Raw genomic sequence first — 21,728 nt, forward strand, 5'->3', positions numbered from 1 at the left:
TCTCTTGAACGAATCGCTTCATCTCGTTGCATTCATTGCAGCTGTGCATTCATATGTTAAGACGCGTCCCACTTTCATCTGTGATGCAACCGTCGACTATCATATAAATAAAATGAATTTGAAAGCTTTAATGAGAAAAATAGTTTATCGTGCCTAAGAGAGACAGTGGTTGGGTAATCCGACTGCCAACGATGAAGATTGGTTGGGCCTCACTTTCATAATGTATGCCTTTTAATCCGAGTAAGTCATTTAAATCAAAATTCTAAGTGACCATTACTTGATGTAATTTGTAATCTGTTGGACAAAGGGTGCAGGAGCATGAAATGCAATCGAAATCTGTTGCTTACTAATTTTCAATTCTTTCTTGACGAATGTATGTATTTAGAATCAATTGGTCGCGTAGATCAGCACTCCAGATAGTCATTACCTGATTTTTTATCTTATGTTTGATTGAGGTTAGATATTAAGGGGGGTAAAGAATAGCAACATTAAAGATGATTTGCAGAAGAGTAGCCAGTTTTTTTTTTGTTACAGTTTCCTAACTTTTTGTAACAGATCTTCCATTAAATCAAATTTGGACAGAGTCATTATATAGTGTTCAAAAATTCATCTGGGTGAAGGTTTGGTGTCAAGTGAAAGGTGTACAATAGAGAGGAACAACTGGAAAACGAATGCGTCTTTATTTACTTTTTTAACGAATTCAGAAGAGCTAAAGAACGTTCCGTATTAATATTTCCTATTGCCCCCCCAACCCTGCCCCCCTCCCCCACCCCCTCTCTCTCTAGGTAGACACACCATGTGAAGATTTTGGTATCAGATAAAATATCACCACTTGCAGGAAAGTAAAATCGCTCACCCAGTAACCTTTGCAGTTCAGTAAATGATCATTTGTTGTTGTACATTAATCATCTGTTTACAGATTACCTTGGTTTTTACTTCAGACGACGAGGTGGTTGTTGTCATTATGAAATAGTTTAGCGTTGCCATTGAGTCATATTTCCTAAGTCGTCACGTATTGCTAATCCAGAGGATTTGATTTCATCAAATCCTCATCCTGGCCCGGGATGGGGAGCGCTATGATATTTTGTTCTTTTTTTTTTTTTATCATTCCAAATCCTCATCATTGGCTCGGGATGGGGAGCACCATAATTTTTTTTTTCTTTTTTCTTTTTTGTCAAATCCTCCCATCTTGGCCCGGGATGGGGAGCGATATATATATATATATATAATATATATATATATATATATATATATATATAATATATATATATATATATATATATATATATATAGCCAAATCAAATCCTCATCTTCGCCCCGGATGGGGAGCGCTATATATATATATATATATGTATATATAATATATATATATATATATATATATATATATATATATATATATATAATATATATATATATATATATATATATATATATATATATATCATATTTTTTTTTTTAGCCAAATCTCATCTTGAACCGGGGATGGGGAGCGCTATGATTTTTTTTTTTTTTTTTTTTTTGTGTCAAATCTTCATCTTGGCCTGGGATGGGGATCGCTGTCATTTTTTTCTTTTTTTTTTAGTCAAATCCTCATCTTGGCCCGGGATGGGAGCTCCATTAGTTTTTTTTTGTTTATTCAAAGCCTCATATTGGCCCTAAATGGGGAGCGCTATAATTTTTTAATTTTTTTTTATTCAAATCCTCATCTTGTCCCAAAAGGGGGAGCGTTATAATTTTTTTTTTTTTTTTTTCATTCAAATCCTCATCTTGTCCCAAAATGAGGAGCGCTATAATTTTTTTTTTAGTCAAATCCTCATCTTGTCCCAAAATGGGGAGCGCTGTCATATTTTCTTTTTAGTTAAATCCTCATCTTGCCCCAGGATAGGGAGCTCTATAATTTTTTTTTTCATTTTTTTAGTGAAATCCTAATCTTGACCCGTTATGGGGAGCGCTATCATTTTTTTTTTTTTTATGTTAAATCCTCATCTTTGTCCGGGATGGGGAGCGCTACTTTTTTTGGTTCTAGCTGACGGTAAATAATCGCAATAGACATCACTGTAACTTACGGTGGGTGTTGAGCAGCTGTTGGTATTTCCTCTCAACTCCTTCACTCATTAGAAAAAAAAAAAAAAAAAAAAAAAAAACAGGCTACAGATAGCTGGGTAGGTCAGGAGCTAGCGTGATTAGACGTTTTGATATATGTACAACTTTTGAAGCCTCCGGAAAAGAGAAACGTTAAGGAGAATGAAGACCAATGGAAAGTTTTTTTTCGCAGCAGTTTATTCTCTGATTGAAAATCGAATTTATTCTCTGATTGAAAATTGAATTCCAGGTTGTAATGACTGAGTTGTGGTTTTATGGAGAGGAAATGTAATTATTAGGAGCCATCATGACATTTCCGACAAAGTTGTTTTAAATGGAGAACCCTGAATAGATGAAAGGCGACGGGAGACCTTCCAGAAACAAATTAGGAAAATGAGGAGGCGGCGGCGGGGGCGGGCGGGGGCGGGTGGGGGGGGGGGTTGATACGATTCTCACTGATCAAATGGAACAGACTGATTAATGAATGTGAATTCGGCGATTGTCGGTGTTGCCCACACTCCCCATCCTGACCTGGTTGGTTGCCCCCTCGACACTGATTTTGTTGTCTGAGGTATTAAGGTCTGGAATGGTGCACGCTTGACGTTCTGCCATTCATTTCCATTCATTCCCATTCATTTCCATTATAAAACGTAGATCTGAGATGACAAACGTATCATAATATTAACTATTTCACATATTTAGACAGCTATAGTACATTCACATCAACCGTGCATTTGATGTCTAGGCCAGTCCCTTACGACGCTCCAGATTGGCTGTTGATAAGCCAATCATCGGGCTGGAAACTCTCAGTCTCTCGAGAGAGTTCACATGGGTATGATCTATGTTCCAGCTCTCCTGAGGGATACGTCTTTAAAAAGTATCCCTCAGGATCGGTGGAACATAGATCCTACCTATGTGAACTCTCGAGAGAGACTGAGATCTTCCAGCCCGGTGATTGGCTTCTCAACAGCCAATCGGGAGCGTCGTAAGGGACTGGCTTAGGCATCAAATGCACGGTTGATGTGAATCTACTATAGTACCTGACTCAGTCATTATGCTAGGCAGTCATTGGTAGCCGTGACTCAAAGTCCTGGCCATATAATCTCTCAGTCAATCAGTGAAACCATTTAAGTGAATGCCGCGATAATATTTTAATGCTGACGACTCTCTTTATCAGAACTCTCTGCTTATATAATCTGTTTCTGTCAACTCGATAACCGCAAGATTTGTCATTCTTTTCCTTTGCCTCCCCCTCAGTTCCATCCGGCTGTCGCCAGGGAAGCGATCGAGTGGCTGATCGAGAAGATCGAGGCCAAGCACAAGTATGGAGGAGCAGAGTTGCTTGTCAGATGCGAACCACAAAAACAAGGGCAGGTAAGGAACTAACCTTCGGTGTTTTTTGTTTTCTGGTTTTCTCTAACGTGCCCTCCAAGGGAACCCTCGGTGTTTGTCATTGGATTTCCTATGGGACGCCTTTCCGGGATTTTGAATTGTATTTTCATCTTTCGTTTGTCGTGCTTTTTATTCTCGTGTTCGGGTCATTTTCTCTGGGTCGTCACCAATATTTTTTACAATTTTTTCTTTTGGAACCTTTTACGGGTTTTAGGACTTTTTTTTAAATGTTTCTGTTTGTAGTGTTTTTTTTTTATATATATAATAGTTTGATTTTCGATTGGGATTTCATCTTTAGTGTGTCGTGCATTTTATTCTCGTTTTTGCGTGTAACTTTCTCAGGGTCACATTCAATATTTTTTACATTTTCTTTTGGTACCTATTACCGGTTTTGGAACCTTTTTTTTCCTTTACTGTTATAGTGTTCCTTTTTTTGTATAATATTTTCTCCAAGAGACCTTTTATATGTTTCACCTTTTTAATCTTGGATTTCTTCAGACTGTGTATTTTTTTGTACGTATATGGTTTGATGAGGCGCGTGGGGTAATTCTATGAAGCTTGTGTTTGCTCTACAAGACTCCGAGTGTATGCAGAGCCATCACGGTCCACCCCATATATTTGCTCTTTGCTTTATGCATGACTTGCATCCAAGTTCTGCTACCGTTTGTGGACCAGAATAAGTGAACGTGTTGAAATGCAATCATGTCTTGACTCCTGACCGTGTTTGAGTGACGAGTCTGTTTGGATTGGGGAGTGGAGGTTTTTACAATGTCAATACAGAAAGCGTGAGAGAGAGAGAGAGAGAGAAGAGAGAGAGAGAGAGAGAGAGAGAGAGAGAGAGAGAGAGAGAATTAACAAGTCGCGTGGTTGAAGGATTTTTGTGTTACAAACTCGGTGGGTTTTATTAAGAGAAATAAGATTATCTAAGGGGATGGTAGTAACTTTTTGAGTATATATAATATATATATAGTATGTATATATATATATATATATATATATATATATATATATATATATATTATATATATATGTGTGTGTGTGTGTGTGTGTGTGTGCATGCGTGCGTGTGCAAGTACCCTCTTATATAACCCACCATAACCGTCTTTTTCCTTGCGTGTGTCCTTATGTTTTTTGGAAAGATGTATAAAAAACAGTTGAACGGATTATGATGAAACTTGACATATACAGTCATTTTGTCATATATTTGAGACGACTAACGTTTGGGAGAAATGGATTCCGATATGACTTATTTGTTACCATGGAAACTCATTCAGCTCTGACCCGATTTCTCCCACAGCCTAATTAGTATCTCATTTCTCAAGCTAATTTATGTTACTTGCTGTCTAGTTTCCATATCGTAAGGAAGACGTGCAACAACTAAGTTTATGAAATTGTAAGTGAAATCAAGTTGGAAAGGTGAAAGTAAGCTTCATCGTTCATTTTGAATGATCATGTCTCATTATATAAAAGCGTTCCTGCTCCTTCAAAAATATAGGTAATATAAGAGAGCGTAGTGATGCCAAGCTTCGGCCTTAAGGCATTAGGCTATCGTTGGTACACGCGGGGAAAAAAAACCTTGTATACGCATTGCATTTTATCATGTAGAGATCTGTCATGCGAAATGATTACGCATCAACCGCTTATCAATTTATTTTCTACTGTGACTCCGTCTTTTCCAGGGGGTTACCGTCCACGTGTCTGCCACCAAGATCAAATTGCTGGAGGTGGCGGAATCGGCGGATTTGCAGAAGAAATCCAGTTCCGGATTGATTCAGGTCAGCCTCCGTCCAGTCTGGCGCATGTTTCAGAAATTCCATTAGCGATCACTTTACAAATTCGTGGCACTCTGATTATATAGTTTTCAAAGTCCAGCGCAGATTCGTTGCAATTTATTTATGAATTGGATTAATTCCCGTCTCCTCTCCGCAGGAATTCAGCGTGCGTGACCTTGACCAGTTCCTGTACCCTGGTTTGACCTTGGACACGGTTCTCACGCCGGCCGAGAGGGAATTCTGCGTGAGGCACGAGTTGGATGCCATCAGGGCTAAGCAGGAAGAGGGGCATGTCCCGGGCCACCCCAATGTTACTCTATATCCAGGGCAGTCTATAGGTGAGTTATTATGATTGTTTTTTTTTTTATTCACTTTCGGTAATGTCGTTGGTTAAGGTGAATTTGTGTTTTGATATCATTATATATCAAACATACCTACATGCATACATACATACATACATTCGTACATGCATAATAATTATATATATATACATATGTACTATATGATATAATATATATATATAGCACATAATGTATATGTATACAATATGATATATAATATATACATTATATATGAATAATATAATGAATATATTGTATATATATATATGTATATTATATATATATATATATATATATATATATATATATATATGTATATATATATATATATGAATCATATATATGAATCATATATATATATATATATATATATATATATATATATATCTTATATAAGTAATATATGAATAATATATATTTTATCAATATATTTGTATATTATATATATAACCAGTGCAACTCATCGTATGTGTGGTGACCTACGCAGTGAATTAAGAATTATGTACTTACTCGATTGTGACAGATTGTAAACTAATCCGAAAAGAAAGACTTGTTGAATTGCCAAATGTTATCATCATTTGTAGTTCCCCTTGCTTTAGGGAGGAAGTTTTATGGTGAAAAATGTAGAACATATATTTTCTTATATTTTGTCACTATACATTCCCCTTACTCTTAACAAGGGTGAACTCCCTTGAAAAAACAATACTGAATGAGGTCACTGCCACGTCATACTTAATCTAGTGAATCATGGATGAACTCACTGTGCATAAAACTTCCAGAACATGTATCCGCCTCATGAAAATACAATAAAGAGTTTTCAGCAGTGTTGCTAACTCCCTGACACACACACACACACACACACACACGCACACACACACACACAAAGCTTTTTAGTGGTTCTTGAATATGCGGTCCAATACCTCCTTAACTTCAAGCTATCCAGAAGTTCCCAGTTCCTCCTCCTCCTCCTTCCATCAATATCGAATTTACATTCTCTTCCCCACCCTATTATTTCCCATTCTTTCCATTAACCCAGACCATTACACTAATCATTTTAGCACATCTCTCAAACTATCAGTACTTCTTATGCTGTGCACATGACGTAAAAATATCATCTCGACTGCTTCAACCTTTCCCCCGTTCGATTTGAATTCACTGTCTACAACCCATCGCTAGAGGGGTTTTGGCCTGACATTCCCTTCATACATTCCCACTTTGGATTTCGTTGACAATCTAAATCTTTTGTACACACCGTGCTGCCGTTTTTGCTTCACCTGTTCTACGACCTTTCTGTCATCAGCATCTGTTATATTCGCTACCAAATACCTATTTGAATCGGCCACGTCCATAATAACAATCATGACTCCATCTTCCTGGCTTTTCATTTACCCTGATACCTTTCTCTTGCGCGCAATCATTCTCAACTTCCTCCTCTTACAAACACTGCAATCATTTTCATTAGTTCCTGCAATCACTCTTCATTATCCCAAGTCAGCTGTAAAATTCATCATCTGTATATATTCATGAGTCATGTTCTTATCCAACAACTCTTTGCAAATCTAGTTTTCTTTGCGTGACATTAAATAGCCATGGAGTTAATAAACCCATTTCTCAAACCCACTTTTATGCTAAACCAGTCACTCTCCTGTCTACAAGCCTCTTAGGTGGTAGTGTGGAAAGTATAACTCGCATGGTACACTGTAGGCTTTACTGTAGGGTGTTTGCATCATTCCTACAGTCCTTAGCTACTCCCACTTTTCAACCTAATACCTTATCTCCGTTTCCGCCTCTTTTCTTCAGTCTTGTTGTCCAACCTCTCTGATTATTGCTTCTTCGTTTCTCCGATTTCCATCTTTAGATCCTTGCTCTTCATTTCCTTTATTTTCTTGGTCTTTTTATCTTGCTCCAGCGTTGGTCTTGACAGCAAACAGTTCATGAATCAGATAAAATCCTCGCTGCAAATTCCGACATACTTCAGTTCCATCTTAAACATTTTTTGAATCATCTCAACATCCTCCACTTTGCCTGTCAGTAATTATATCATAAGATTTTCTAGGTGTAAGTATACCACATTCATCTTCTTTCTTAGCTTTCAAAGCTTCTCACATTACCTTTGAATAATTCATTTTGTTTATTTGCTTTCTTCTGTCCTTTCTGATACCACCTGTCTTTTCTTGCTAGTTGCACAACCATTTATGCTTATTTTGCTCCTTTAGCTTTCTCCAGTTTCCTCCGTGGCACCAGCTCTGACTTCACCCTGATTTCTCTCCATTTTTAGTTTACTGTAAAACGAGCTATTAAGATGACTTTGTCAGTTCACCCTCAGATCTTAAAAAGTCCTGAGGCTAGAGGGCTGCAAATTAGTATGTTGACCATCCACCTTCCAATCATCAAACATTCCGAATTGCAGCCCTCTAGACTCCGTAGTTTTTATTCTTTTTAAGGTTTAAGTTAGCCGTGATCGTGCGTCTAGCAACGCTGTAGTACAGGCCACCACCGTTACCACCGGGCCGTGATTGAAAATTTCACGGGTCGCATGATGTACAGCGTTAAAGGAAACTTTATTGCGCCGAAAGTTTCTTTCGTCGCATTTTTCACTCGTTTCTCCTTTCGGCAATACTCCCCTATTTTAAGTGTTTCTGTCACCTGGTATCTTGTAACTTACAAGTCTTTGGTCACCACCGAGCAGTACACAGATCTTGTTTATGGCCATCGGCGCTCGAAGTTTTTATGTTACATTTTTTTCTTTGCCGTCGCAGTAAAGGCTTTCAATTTTTTTTCCTGCTGATCATCCAAAATCTGTCCCTCTTTTGAAATATATGACGATTGTTTCCTTATACTTAAAACCAAATGCTTTGTTAACTGGTGGGAGTAATTGAATCTTTGGTATCAGCTTTATAGGAGGAGAGAGAGAGAGAGAGAGAGAGAGAGAGAGAGAGAGAGAGAGAATATCTGATATCTATTGAATGGATTTACCGCTGGGTGGTGAGGATTACCTGGTAGAGGCACTTTTATTTTCAGTTGATTGGTGGGGTATAGTTCGACTGAGTGCTGATCGTTCACTTTTGTTATTTTGTTTCTATTCTATCCCTCTCTTCCCAGCCTACATTCGGCTGACCACCAGTTACCCAAATCACTACTTTGGTCAGCAGAGGGAAAGACAGATGGAAAGTGGTTTTAACGCAGATGACGTAGAATCTTCAGCGTAGATGAATAAATACATCACCCTACAGGGGATACTTCTCATAACACAGATGAGTAGAACCTTCAGCGTAGATAAATAAATACATCATCATATAGGGGAGACCTCTCATGAAATCTTTGTCATTCCTCAGCAAAAGAAACCTAGAAAGAAAATGACTAAGAAGTTTCCAGGACTTAAAACCTGTTTCTCTTTCGCCTTGTCCATTACCGGGTCATTCATCTTGGCATGGATTGTCAGGGTGCATTGGGGCTGAAGATACAAATGGGTCGCTGGAGGGCTGATGTAAGATGCTGGTCTATTTTAAAAGGCGAGAGAGGAATAGACCTTAATAGATATTAGTATTAGTTATGACTTTAAAGCCGTTTAACCAGACCACTCTGTCAGTTTTGACTTATTCCCAAACGGTAACCGAGTACTGTGACCTTTCATGAAAAAAAGCGAGACGCCATATCTTAAAGAATTACCATAGAATCTTCTGGTAAATTGTCTCGTTATGTGTCACTCTCTCAAATTACCTGTAGGATACATGTTTGAACTAACCTAACCTAACCTGAGTTAACCTTTGGGCACAGCAAAAAAAATCGGAGCTTGTACAAACTAGTATATATCTCCGGAATTTGCAACCCAGATCATTTTATACTTCAATCATAAGTGAAACTTGAATTAGACAGTATTGAGAAAGAGGATAGTAAAAGAATTTTTGTATTCATGTTCACATCTCTTTAAGCCTTTGTCTGTTGTATATATCTCCATGGAGAGGACGGTTTCTTGTTGGAAAAATAACCGATTCTTTTCTTCAATATCAAGAAGAATATTTTTTTTTATCTTTTAATAGATAGTGTCCCCCAAGGGGTTTAACCTGGTATGCATCCACCTATGCAGCGTGTTTAGTACAAGCCCGTTGGGGGGTTGCGACCCCCGAACTTTTTTTTTTAGTGCAGTGGCACTGATGCAGTATAAAATAACTGATGATCTCTTTTTGTTGTTATCTTTGGTGGAATATATTTACTATCTACTAGAGCAGGAAGAGACCTCCCTTCGCGATCACTGATAAGTCTGTACTCGTTTATTACAACATTTAGGCTGAAATTCATATGTAAGATCTACTTGTCACTTTTTACGGGATACATGATTAGTGTTGATTAACCTCAGTGCCTAATCGTAGACTTTCAGAGCAACCAGTCAAGATATCTAATACGCTCTTCAACCTACAAAAACAAATGTTTTTGTAGGTTGATTTATACTTTCTCTTGTCAAAACTCTAGAACGTCCCTGATATACCCATTCTTACAGTCACCTTTACAGCCTTGTGCTGTCGAACTTCTCAGTTCCAGAGGTCCTTTATTCCTCACACCGTTCGACTGTGGAACAGCCTCCCAAAGGACGTCGTGCAATAGGAACTTCAGAAGTCCAAGCGAAAATGCAGTGCATTATTACCTTAATACTATTCTTCTTACATTACAATACTATTTATCTATTTATTACTTTATTTTTTCCTTTTTTGATAAGTGGGATCTCTTCTTTCTGTATTTCACTTGGCTTCTTCTTAATTCCTCCTAATGAGCACGATATTCTTTGGAAGCTTGAATTTTAAGTCAATAGTCCCCTGTGGGCTTGTTCCTATTGAATAGGGTTCATCTTCAGACCAATGATGCTCATTTAACTTAGGACCCTTCAGCCATACTTTTTCACCTCAGCACCACATTCGAAACCAATATCAGCGACTCCTGGAGCCTTTCCACTCTTTATTTAACCTCTTTCATTTCCCTCATTAGTCTCTTTCAGTTTTTTTTCCTTTTTTTTTCATCAGCAAATCTTCAAAATATTAAAACTGTCACCAATTCTACAGTAGGTGGTTAGTGCCGTCAGTGAACCTTACGCGGTGCACTGCAGGCATTACTTGACGTTCTTTGCAGCGTCCCTTCGTCCTCAAGCTGCAACCCCTTGCATTATCTTTACTGTACCTACGTTCTTATTCTCTTTCTTCCATCTTACTTTCCACCCTCTCCTAACTATTGAATCGAAGTGAAACTGCTTTGAGGTTTTCCTCCTGTTACGCCTTTCAGTCCTTTTTACCGTCAGTTTCCGTTTCAGCGCTGAATGACCCCATAGGTCCCAGAGCATGGCCTTTAGCTTAAACTACATTCTCTCTTCTCTATCTACCAATTCTACGGATTTTCTTAGAGCTGTAATGTCTTCTTTGGCGTCATTTATTCTGAGGGACATTTTTGCGTTGTGTTTTTATTTACTTATTTATTTATTTTGACAAGGTGGTCTTACTGTCTGTCTTAAGGTGTCCCGTACCGCCAGGCTTATGTATACGTAAATGTCCGTCCGTCCTTAATTTGTAAACTGTGTGAGATGAACACTTTCCATTTGTACGCATACTCCACTCATGAAGCCTATGGGTAACATGAGGTCAAGGTCAATATCTTACTTGTTAGTAGAAGGTTCTCACAGCCACACCTTGTTTTATCAGCAGTTGCTACCAGGAAAAACAACCTACTTCTACTAATATTTCATTATATGCCTTTTTTTTTAACGTGTGCAAATAACACCAACTTTTTATTTTGTATTGCAGTCAGTGTATACGTAGCCGAGGAGCTCATAACAGACATGTTTCCACTTCACGACCGCCAGGCTCTGGAATCTCTGGCCTCTCGCTGGTACAAAGCTATTTTCCAGTCAGCGCCTTTCGGTGAGTTCTCCTTCAGCGATGGTGGGTCATTTCAAAAGCACATTTTTTTGCAGGATTATTATTATTATTATTATTATTATTATTATTATTATTATTATTATTATTATTATTATTATTATTATTAAATTTTGAAATATTGATAATATATATATAATATATATTTATATTGATGTATACTAAATACATATATATAGATTATTTTCTAGAGTACCCAATGTATTTAGATTATGACAGAACTAGTTTAGAGAATATTTCAATTGGGATTAATTATAATCGTTTTTGTATTATTATTATTATTATTATTATTATTATTATTATTATTATTATTATTATTATTATTATTATTATTATTATTATTAAAGTTTGAAATAGTGATAATATATATAATATATATTTATATCGATAAATAAATACAAATGTATTTTTTTGTAGTGTACCCACTTTATTTAGATTATGACTAAACTAGTTTAGAGAATATTTCAGTTGGGATTAATTATATTCGTTTTTTATGTGTGATATTATCATCAACGACGTTACGATTCTCTTGCTTGGTTTAAATAATATTTTCTCATTCAGTGCTATGATGCTATGAATATTTGTTTGTGAAATTTTAAAAATATTTTGGAATGTCTAGCTTGTATTTTTTTTAAATTCTAAGAATTTAAACTGAAATTGTTAATCCGTAAAGATATTTTCAGCTAATGGGTAGAACTTTTCCTCTGTAATTCAAAGCATATTATGGTTGAATTGTACTTTTAAAAGTACAAGAATATTCTCAAGTATATTTTATTGAACGTTTAGGATAATAATCTTATTGTTTCAAAGAGAGTTTAGGGTTTTATCTTAATATTTCAAAGAGAGTTTAGGATATTTACCTTAATGTTTCAAAGCAAGTTTAGGATATTTAACTTAATGTTTCAAAGAAAGTTTAGGATATTTAACTTAATGTTTCAAAGAAAGTTCAGGATATTTATCTTAATGTTTCAAAGAAAGTTCAGGATATTTATCTTAATGTTTCAAAGAAAGTTTAGGATATTTATCTTAATTTTTCAAAGAAAGTTTAGGATATTTATCTTAATGTTCCAAAGAAAGTTTAGGATATTTACCTTAATGTTTCAAAGAAAGTTTAGGATATTTATCTTAATGTTTCAAAGAAAGTCCAGGATATTTATCTTAATGTTCCAAAGAAAGTTTGGGATATTTACCTTAATGTTTCAAAGAAAGTTTAGGATATTTATCTTAATGTTTCAAAGAAAGTTTAGGATATTTATCTTAATGTTTCAAAGAAAGTTTAGGATATTTAACTTATGTTTCAAAGAAAAGTTAGGATATTTTATCTAATGTTTCAAAGAAAGTCCAGGATATTATCTAATTTCCAAAGAACGTTTAGGCTATTTACCTTAATGTTCAAAAAGAAAGTTAGGATATTTTATATTCATGTTTCAAAGAAAGTTTAGGATATTTATCGTAATGTTTCAAAGAAAGTCCAAGATAGTTATCTTAATGTTTCAGAGAAAGTTTAGGATATTTATCTTAATGTTTCAAAGAAATTTTAGGATATTTATCTTAATGTTTCTGAGAAGGTTTAGGATATTTATCGTAAATTTACGATGTTTATCATAATGTTTCAAAGAAAGGTTTGGATATTTATCTTATGTTTCAAAGAACATTTTAGGACATTTATCTTAATGTTTGAAAGAAAGTTTAGGATCTTTATTAATGTTTCCAATAAAGTTTCAGCACATACCAAGAAAATTGAATTGATAAATACACAAATATATAGTGTATTATAAATATTAACTTGTAATTCTGTGAATGTTGGAAATATTTAGAATGGTAGAATTAGTATCAGAGTGCATGATTTTTTTATGCTCTTCGTTAACCCTTAAGTAGAATGACTAGCGAGTCAGATAGCGAGAGGGTAGTATAAACAAGGGCCCGGTAGTTTAGTAGAGTGAAATTATCTTTGACTGTATCGTCCTTAGCTCCAGTAATCGCGTGTCGTAGATTAAAGGTAGTCCTAACTTTAGTTTGGTGGTTTTAAGTACCTTTTATCGGTTAGACATTTATTACCCGTAGCTGTTCGATTGTGAGACCTGTTTTAGATAGGACTCGGATCTCAGGACCAGGTTTTTATGTGTGTTCATATCCGAGACGACGAAAAGCCCTAGGTCCATTTATTTCTTGTGGATGAGACGGAAAGGTTATATTGTAATTACAACAATTTCATTTTGAATGAGACGACGATTAAATGGGAAGCATTGGGAAATTGTATGGAAAAGTGTACAGGAGCAGTACAAACGTCAGGAAAGGCATCTTATTGGATTCATGCGAAGTTTGACGTAAATGTATTGGCATTCAAAAGACGAATCACGAATTTAATGAAAGGCGAAAGTGATGAAGTTTGCAAGTCAGACTACTTTTCGGAGCCTCAGTATTACAATAGTTATTATTATTTACTAATTTCGCTTTGAGACCGAGCCACATATAAAGACTTTGGGCCAAACTTGAGTATTTTATCTCAGTGAAAGATGGAAGTTGCAGAAGGGTGAAGTTAAAGAAGTTGGACAGCTAAATAGTAAGAAACCAGAGGGTGAAGGTTGAAGAGTATAGAAGGCAGAGAGCTGTGCAACTTGGGGCTAAGAATGTGCGTACGATTTCAAGAACCTTTGGTACAGAGTTTCCATTTGTAGGAGTACAAGCGAAATCGTTGTATTTGTTCATGAACAGGAATCTTAACTATACTGAAAAGGAGAGAAAATTCTATTTATTTATTTGGTTGTTGTAATGGTATAATAAGATTTTATAGTTATTCATGTTTTTTTTTTTTTTTTTTTTGCATTGGTTCTCCTTGGTGGTGAAATAAATATTATATGGTCATGTCTTCTGTGTTGATGTACCACAACGAAGCTGAATTTTTTATGCCTGAATTGATACCGTGAGACCAACTGACATAACGTTGAGAAGAAAGACATTCCAATCAACTTGAGACGTAACGATGACAGATTCATGCGATCTTGGTCAACAGAGACAGGGAATACTGGCGGGTGATTTCACAGTAGACGATTTTGTCCCAGAAATCATTATGAAGAATGGGGCATTTTATGGCTAGCAGCCTGTGTGGACGACCACGTTCTTGTTTAAAGTTATCCAGGTCAATTTTAAAAGCATTGTTGTGCTCCTTCAACACCAAAAACTAAATGAAGTTTTATATATATACATATATACATATGTATGTATATATATTCCAACATTGACATCATGTTTCCCCCCCTAGAATTTCAGTCTAACCTTGCCGTGGAAGACATGCCGATCTTCCAAAGCGCCAGTGAATTTGTAGGTAGGTAGGTCTCCAGTCTTTGAAAAGTCCCTGGGAGTCTTGTGATTGGAATCCAAACCGTGCCATTGGCTATCCAAGTTTGCTGACGTCACGCCGTGATGCATGTTCCCTTTGTTGTGTGAGAGTTGTGAATTATTGCCTTGTTTTCCTTTTAGAGCGCTAAAGTTCTCGTTGGAGAGAATTGAAGCAACCGAACGCTAAGCCCTTGAAGGTCAGTCCAGGGAGAGAGAGAGAGAGAGAGAGAGAGAGAGAGAGAGAGAGAGACCTGGAACTGGAAATACACAAAGAGGAGGAACGAGTGTAACTCCCTGACCTCAGTGATTCATAATAATCCTTTGCTGTTGCCTTCGTGTGCATGATTTCATCAGACACTCCTGCGAGCATTATTCGCGCTTGTGTTTGTGTCCTCCTGGGTGAAGGTGAAACCTCCACACGCTCCTGCAACTCATGCGCAGCTGATTTGCCGAACATATTAACATTTTACGATCATTGTGTTTTCCTATCCTGTCTCGTTGCGCCAAACAACGAGCCGCCTTTTATTCTCGCTTGTTGATGCTGTGGTTGTGTTTTGTTTTATCTGGCAACACTTGCTGTGTTTTCTCTCGTCCTGAAAACCGATCTTCCTTTGTTTGCAGGGTATCTTTTTGTGTTTCTGTTGCAGTTTTTTTTTCATTTAGTTTTTTTTTTTTTACAGAAACCATGTTGTTGTTCCTCTCGTCCTAAAAAAAAAATAGCTTTTTTTTTCTAGCAGATTTTTTTACCTTCTCTTGACCATGTTATGATTTGTTGTCTTCTTGCATCCATCGCCGTTTCTTCTTTGAAGCCATAAGAAGAAGAGCCTTCTAAGCTATACAACGAGGCATCTGTGTTTGCAGGTTTTGTGTGTGTATTGATTATTGTCATTTCTTTCATTAGCAACCATTTTTTTGTTGTTGTACTGCTTGGCCCTCGTTTTCGCTTTCTTAGTTTGCTTGCATCCTTCTACTTCGTTTGCGAACCTCGTTCTTTGCCTGCTTTCTTAGTGATAAGTATTTTGACGTTTTGAGCTCTTTCAGTCGATTTCAATGCAAATCAAATAACTATCTGTTTAGCTATTTAATTTTGCTAATGAATAACAACGTAACTTTTGTCATTTTTGAAGGAAATTTTGGTTAGATTTTGCTTAATGCTTAACTAAAGAGTAAGCTAGAATACTATCATCTGCCTGTCTTCACTCATATTCATTGCTTCTTGTTGTACAAGATGTGACCAGAACATCAAAAGGACACTGACAATTATTGATGTGTATGGGTAGGATGTCTGAGTGCTATCGATCCTCAGATCCTTCGTGACGTGTGGCACTGGTTTGTGCCCATAAAAGCAACATTGGAGTGCCACCTCCAGCCTCAGATGCTCATGGTGTTCCTAATACTGTAGTGGCATCATGGTTGTCAAAAGGTGAACTTGGGTATCTACAAACTGATTTGGTGTGCCTGAAAGCCCCATGTCTAGTCACAGTATAAAATTTTTAAAAAATAATAAAAAATATATGATTTCCTTGTCCATTTTCAGAGAGGGTCCTCCCGGCATTTAAACTACCAACGCTGGCAATACCTTTTCCCAAAAGAAAAGATGTTTGCGACCAATATGCCGAAGCCCCTGGAAGAGGGGAGAGCTATTACACAGGTAGACGCTGTCTTGCTTTCTAACCGGATGATGACGTTGACGTGTTGTTAAAATGCCTTGGGTGTGTGTTTGGCTTAATCTCTTTGTCTGGAATTGTTGGATTTTCCCTCCTCGATTTTTTCATCTCATTTCTCGGCCTTTTTTTACTCACAAGAGGTTGAGTGCTGTGGTATTTTGATTTATTCTCTCTCTCTCTCTCTCTCTCTCTCTCTCTCTCTCTCTCTCTCTCTCTAACAGTTTTTAGTCCATTTCATACATCATTCTTTCACACTTGATTTTGATGCTCCCTCTCCTTCTCTCTCTCTTACAGTTTGGAGTCCATTACATTCATCATTCTTTCTTTCACACCTGATCTCTCTCTCTCTCTCTCTCTCTCTCTCTCTCTCTCTCTCTCTCTCTCTCTCCTACTGTTTGGAATCTGATAAATCATTCTACCTTTCACATCAGATATTTGATGCTTTGAAACACACACACACTCTCTCTCTCTCTCTCTCTCTCTCTCTCTCTCTCTCTCTCTCTCTCTCTCTCTCTTCAGGATGATATTTTAATTAATATATTCAATGTTTGCATTCGAGGCCGTTTTCACATTTTCGCTGCTAGTTTTTGCTCGTGAAACAATAATTTTTTTTGTTTTCATTTGTACTTTATTGTTACTAATATTTTAGCTCCATTTATTTAAGTGGAACTATATCTTTTACTTTATTTTTTCTTTATCAAACCAATATATTTTTTTCATTCTTATTTTCCTCATGCTGCCATTTTTATTCGTTTGATTTAATTGTAGTTGATTTTTTTTTGTATATGTTTTAAGTGCTCTTTTCGGCGGTTTGTTTCTTAATATATATATATATATATATATATATATATATATATATATATATATATATATATATATATATATATATTATTTGAACTTTTACATATTTTTCCATATTCTTTGTATATTGATTTACCTACACTTGTTTGTTTGCTTATTTACTTCCTCCTTTGTAGATTTCTTCAGCATATGTTGTGTTTTTATTGATGCTATATGTATTGTATCAATATTTTTCAATTCGTTTTTACTTATGCTTTTTACTTATACCTTTACCAGTGAATTTATATATTTTTTCTTCATTATTCTTTCAATGACCATTCCTAGTCGATTTGTATATTTTGCCCTGCAATTATTTATAAGTATATTTTTTTCTTTATTATTCTTTTAATAGACTTTCTCCAGTATATTTGTATATTTTGCCCTACAATAATTTATAATTTTATTTTTTCTTTATTCTTTTAATAGACCTTTCTCCAGTCGATTTGTATATTTCGCCCTACAATTATTTATAAGTATATTTTTTCTTTATTATTAGACCTTCTCCAGTCGATTTGTATATTTTGCCCTACAATTATTTATGAGTATATTTCTTTACCATTCTTTTAATAGACCTTCTCCAGTCGATTTGTATATTTTGCCCTACAATTGTTTATAAGTATATTTTTTTCTTTATTATTCTTTTAATGACCATTCCTAGTCGATTTGTATATTTTGCCCTACAAGTACTTAAAAGTAGCCCTATATTTTTTCTTTATTATTCTTTTATAGACGATTTGTATATTTTGTCCTACAGTTATTTACGAGTATATTTTTGTCTTTATTATTCTTTTATAGACCTTTCCCAGTCTATTTGCTTATTTTGCCCTGCAATTATTCATTTGTAAGTATATTATTTCTTTGTTATTCTTTTAATGACCTTTCCCAGTCGATTTGTATATTTTGCTCTACAATTATTCATAAGTATATTTTTTCGTATATTAATCTTTAATAGACCTTCTCCAGTCGATTTGTTTATTTTGCCCTACAATTATTCATAAGTATATTTTTTCGTATATTAATCTTTAATAGACCTTCTCCAGTCGATTTGTTTATTTTGCCCTACAATTATTCATAAGTATATTTTTTCGTATATTAATCTTTAATAGACCTTCTCCAGCCGATTTGCATATTTATTTATAAGTATATTTATTCTTTTTTATTCTTTTAATGACCTTTCCCAATCGTTTTGTATATTTTGGCTTACAGTTATTTATGAGTACATTTTTTCTTTATTCTTTTATAGACCTTTCCCAGTCGATGTGCATATTTTGCCCTGCAATTATTGATTTATAAGTATATTTATTCTTTTTTATTCTTTTAATGACCTTTCCCAATCGTTTTGTATATTTTGGCTTACAGTTATTTATGAGTACATTTTTTCTTTATTCTTTTATAGACCTTCCCAGTTCGATGTGCATATTTGCCCTGCAATATTGATTTATAAGTATATTTATTCTTTTTTATTCTTTTAATGACCTTTCCCAATCGTTTGTATATTTTGGCTTACAGTTATTTATGAGTACATTTTTTCTTTATTCTTTTATAGACCTTTCCCAGGTCGATGTGCATATTTTTCTTTTGCCACTGCAATTTATTGATTTATAAGTATATTTATTCTTTTTTATTCTTTTAATGACCTTTCCCAATCGTTTTGTATATTTTGCCCTTCTGTTATTTATAAGTATATTTTTTCTTTACTATTCTTTTATATTAGATCTTCTCCAGTCGATTTGCATATTTTGCCCTGCAATTATTTATTTATAAATATATTTATTCGTTATTTTTCTTTTAAATTTTCCCATTGAATCTGCTCTTATTCCAACTTCAGATAAACAACTAATTATTTTTCGTTTGGTCTGTGCAGAGCAAAGAAATGACGCAATGGGAGATATGCTTTAACTTACACCAGTTTATAAAAATTTGCCCAGACATTTGAAGCATGTCTTTTTTGGGGATGAAGTTGCTAGCCTTATGCCCTGGCCCATGGATGGTCCAGGAGCGTGTGTTCTGATTGCCTCTGGATTTTCTTATTGGTTATTATGTATATAAATATAAATATAGAAATATATATATATATATATATATATATATATATATATATATGTATTATATATATATATATATCTGTGCCAGCAGAATACTTTTTGTCGAGGCTACAAAATAGCTAAAATAACACAGAATGAGATACTGTAGGATTTCTCATTTCTCATGAGAAGTTATGAAATGGTTTTCCACTGCTTTTATAGCAGCCCAAGTTCCTCATTGGACTAGTGGTTTTCGCGCTCGGCTACCAATCCGGTGGTCCGAAGTTAGATTCCCGGCTCGGCCAACGCGGAACCAGAGGAATTTATTTCTGGCGATAGAAATTCATTTCTCGATGTAATGTGGTTTGGATCCACAATAAGCTGTAGGTCCCGTTGCTAGGTGACCAATTGGTTCCAAGCCACGTAAAAATATCTAATCCTTAGGGCCAGCCCTAGGAGAGCTGTTAATCAGCTCAGTGGTCTGGTAAAACTAAGATAGACCCAAATTTATAGCAGCCCAGTGTCTGAGCTATTCAAACGCGGTCAGTATGAATAGTATTTTAGATATATTGTAGCTGGTATATGGAAAATTCATGGATATTAGATATGAATGCAGGTTAATTGTAGGAAAAGCTTTCCTCTCTTGAAGTAATATTTGCGTTTGATTATTGTAATTCTTCTGATTTTTTAAATCTGTTTCTTAAATGAGTTGAAATCAGAATGTTTCTAGGTAAACTAATCGTGGACTATGGTGTATTCGTTGCGGGTGAATAGTGAACGTAAATTAACTACATACCCGCTATATATATATATATATATATATATATATATATATATATATATGTATATATATATATATATATATATATATGTATATATATATATATGATATGTGTGTGTGTGTGTGTGTGTGTTACGCATAATGTGGATAATTGCCTAATGTGAACATTAGGCAGAAAAATTGCCTGATCTCCATATTAGGCAATTTGTTTTGCACAATGTTGATAATAGCCAAATTACTTGCCTATTGTCAACATTATGCATGATTTTCAGATTAGGCGAGGGTATTTTGCCTAATGTGAACTGAATGACGAATCACTGTTGTTCGAATGTTGTTCGAAACTTTGGGTCTGTCTTAAGCCATTATCCATTGGTCAGTGTGCTACGCTGAGGGTCCCGGATGTCGATCGTGGTCCAACAGATCTTAAAAATCTCTTAGTGGTCGTCCTCAAGGAACAAGATGGACTATACAGTGTAGGTTGTCGGGAGGGAATTCTTGGACCAAAATTTATAGCAGCTGATCTAAGTGCAACCAAACAGCCCTGATAAAGTCTGAAGAGGTTCCTGATATCTGCCTATCGATAAGAACAGCAACAGCAAGAGCCACTGGTGGGCAAGGATTTATAAAGTGTCAATGTACTACTCTATGTACATCAGGGCGATGCAGCTGCCTAAGAAAAAAACGATGCAACTCGCGCTGTCAACCGGGCAGATCATGCAAAAATTTCTGACTGGACTCAACTGAACCCTGAGATCTATTGACTTATTTCTCTTTTACTGATATTGCATTAATTATGTATGTATTTATACAAATAAATTGGAATTCTTTAAACTGTCTCTACATTAACCATGTTGCATTCTCTTGTAACCTCCCGTGGGTTGTCTGTTGGATTAATTTCCATTTCTATACTAAACCATAATATATGTTTAGATTAGGGAGTCGTATTCACATCGGGCAAAATTGAGCTGCATAATTTGAACAACAGGCATGTTTGGCCTAATGTTAACAAATTGTAAACTTTATGCAAACTGCTTGCTTAATGTACACATTAGGCAATTTTCTGCAAAATGTTCACATTAGGCAATTATCCACATTAAGCGTAACATATATAATATATATTATATATATATATATATAATATATATATGTACATATACACACAAATATATATATAATATATATATATATAGAGATAGAGAGAGAGATTGGAAGAGAGACGAGAGAGAGAGAGAGAGGAGAGAGAGGGCAGCTACTTGCCAAACGCATATACCGGAAGAAGATACAACAAAGACAATAAACAGTAGAAGAGAAACAAAATAATTATCATCAGATTAAGGAAAATTACTTTGAGGGAGACAGAAGGAAGGTGACAGAAGAAAAGTAATATATAAAAAAAGGCCAAGAAAACAACTATTTACAGCCACTGATGAGGTCAACTACGACCGACCTCTCCGTGCCTAGAACACGAGTTATAAGCCAGAACAACTTCATTGGTGCGTAAAGATAATGGACGTACAAGACACAGGCATTCTCGAAGACCCGCCTCTCTCTCTCTCTGCTTCTCGAGTG

General features: G+C 35.4%; 1 protein-coding gene across 6 annotated transcripts in view; it reads left to right on the forward strand.

Moving 5' to 3' along the window:
* The window catches only part of LOC135209047 (anoctamin-10-like), a 269,749-nt gene that overhangs the window by 93,413 nt on the left and 154,608 nt on the right, over window positions 1-21,728 (forward strand). For 4 of the 6 annotated variants that reach the window (XM_064241591.1, XM_064241592.1, XM_064241594.1 and 1 more), the window contains exons 3-8: window positions 3,343-3,459; window positions 5,157-5,252; window positions 5,407-5,587; window positions 11,377-11,493; window positions 14,771-14,833; window positions 16,385-16,498. In XM_064241591.1, the coding sequence (XP_064097661.1) occupies window positions 3,343-3,459; window positions 5,157-5,252; window positions 5,407-5,587; window positions 11,377-11,493; window positions 14,771-14,833; window positions 16,385-16,498 (688 nt within the window). The remainder of the gene's footprint in view (window positions 1-3,342; window positions 3,460-5,156; window positions 5,253-5,406; window positions 5,588-11,376; window positions 11,494-14,770; window positions 14,834-16,384; window positions 16,499-21,728) is intronic. The other 2 variants (XM_064241595.1, XM_064241596.1) reach the window with 2 other exon arrangements.

Source organism: Macrobrachium nipponense, chromosome 37 (assembly GCF_015104395.2).
Source record: "Macrobrachium nipponense isolate FS-2020 chromosome 37, ASM1510439v2, whole genome shotgun sequence".
NCBI classification, from domain to species: Eukaryota; Metazoa; Arthropoda; class Malacostraca; order Decapoda; family Palaemonidae; genus Macrobrachium; species Macrobrachium nipponense.